At 32.2% G+C, this 1809-nt stretch overlaps 1 protein-coding gene across 1 annotated transcript in view; it reads right to left on the bottom strand.

The window, feature by feature from the left end:
* Positions 1–203: 203 nt before the first annotated feature.
* The window catches only part of LOC108750368 (clusterin-associated protein 1), a 2576-nt gene continuing 970 nt past the window's right edge, over positions 204–1809 (bottom strand). The window contains exons 3-6 of the mRNA XM_018489774.1: positions 1352–1750; positions 980–1218; positions 684–865; positions 204–475 (exon numbers count right to left, since the gene is read on the bottom strand). Of these exons, the coding sequence (XP_018345276.1) occupies positions 204–475; positions 684–865; positions 980–1218; positions 1352–1750 (1092 nt within the window). The remainder of the gene's footprint in view (positions 476–683; positions 866–979; positions 1219–1351; positions 1751–1809) is intronic.

Raw genomic sequence — 1809 nt, 5'->3', positions numbered from 1 at the left:
ACACACACACACACACACACACACACACACACACACACACACACACACGACAATGTAACAATATATCTAAAAAAAAGAATACCTTAACGATCAAAATTAGAATTTGTTTATTTTGTCGATTATTATTTATTTCTTTATTCGATATTAACCTTTAATATATAAAACTAATCTGAATAATCGATAGAGATTACATTATATATTCATTAAAAATCATCATCCGAATGCCTTTCTATCTTACTGACGGCTCGTTTTTCTGGAGCGGCTTTGAGATTATAGCTACCCATATCTGTCGCACCCACGGAATTTAAAAGATCTTCATCGTCATCATCGTCAAGATCTCCGTCAATCAATAAATCACTATCGCTATCCAGTGAACCATCACTATCGTTTTCAGGAATCGTACCTCTTTGCCGTCCAGACATGCTACCATAAATGCGTCGTTGAGTATATTGTATCTTTGACGCTCTTCCAGTAGCTGGAACATTATAAATTTGTTATTACCAAAAAGTTTAGAAAAACTTATATTCTTTCATATATCTCTTTATTATATTTTCCAAAATTTTATTTGCAAGTGATTTTCAAAATTACAATATCACATAACATGCTCTCTAAATTCCTCGCAATGAAGATTTTACTCCAAAAAAATTTAAGTGCGAATTATTTTCTATAATAAAAATTGTTACTTGATTTAATATGGCCGGATTGACCAGGTTTTTCTGCTGCTGTGGCTTCCGGATTTGTAAGGGGAGTAACTAGAGGTTCTTGAAGATTCGTAGCAAATATAGAATCATTTCCTTCCATCATACTTTCGAAATTCGTGTCTTCACCTCTCAGTTGTTCCAATTGTTTTTTCGTTGCAGCTTGCCTATGATTAAAATTAATAACATTACATAATTATATTACATAATTTATTTGTATGTTATTTATGATATATGTATTTTTTGAATCTTGTTTTCAAATATTTGTTATTGACAAATACCGTCTTTCGAATCTTTCTTGTTCCATCTTAGCTGCGTCTTCATACAAATGTTCCAAATACGCGAGATACCGGAATTTCTGTAAATAATCATCATATAAAGCTCTAAATTCGATTTCGAGCTTCTCGAACTCCTCCATGAATGCTGGACGGACTTTCTTCAACGTGTGGAGTCTCTTTTGATTTCGATCGAGTTCTGTTTTCCGTCTCTCAATTCTTGCATCCAAATTTTGTTCTGTATCCTGTAAAAATAAATTAATTTATTAATTAATGAAATTACTGTGGCATGACGTAATGAAATATTTTTGTAGAAATCAAACGAGCAATTTAAATTTTGAACATACAAGAATTATCTTATTAAATAAAAAATTTTACCTTAACATTGTCGATTTGCTTCTTCGTTTCACTAATCTCTTTGCGCGTGTTTTCGATGACATCTTTTAGAGCTACTTCTATTTCGGAAGTATCGAATTGCCTAGCAATTTTAGTATTTCGAATCTCACGAAGTTCCACTTCTCGGCCAAGTAAGTCGAAGAGGGCCGCTCCATTGATGGTTAATTGGCTTGCTAACTGTCGAGTTGTTTTCAGTTCATTAATTTTATCGGAAATGTCGAAATTCACTGCATTCTGATTGTTGCTTGATTGATTCTGTTCAATATTACTACAGTTCTGCGCATCATATAACAGCGTAGCTATCTTCAACATTTCTTTTACTGCATAACCATCGGCTTGATATAGTTTTTTTGTATTTAATTTTACATTTGTCTTCAATGCCTAAAACGCATAAAATCACATATGCTATTTGTTATAACTGTTTTTAACTATTTTTTAAT

This window comes from Trachymyrmex septentrionalis, unplaced genomic scaffold, assembly GCF_001594115.1.
Source record: "Trachymyrmex septentrionalis isolate Tsep2-gDNA-1 unplaced genomic scaffold, Tsep1.0 scaffold367, whole genome shotgun sequence".
NCBI classification, from domain to species: Eukaryota; Metazoa; Arthropoda; class Insecta; order Hymenoptera; family Formicidae; genus Trachymyrmex; species Trachymyrmex septentrionalis.
This window is presented reverse-complemented; position numbering and strand designations above follow the sequence as displayed.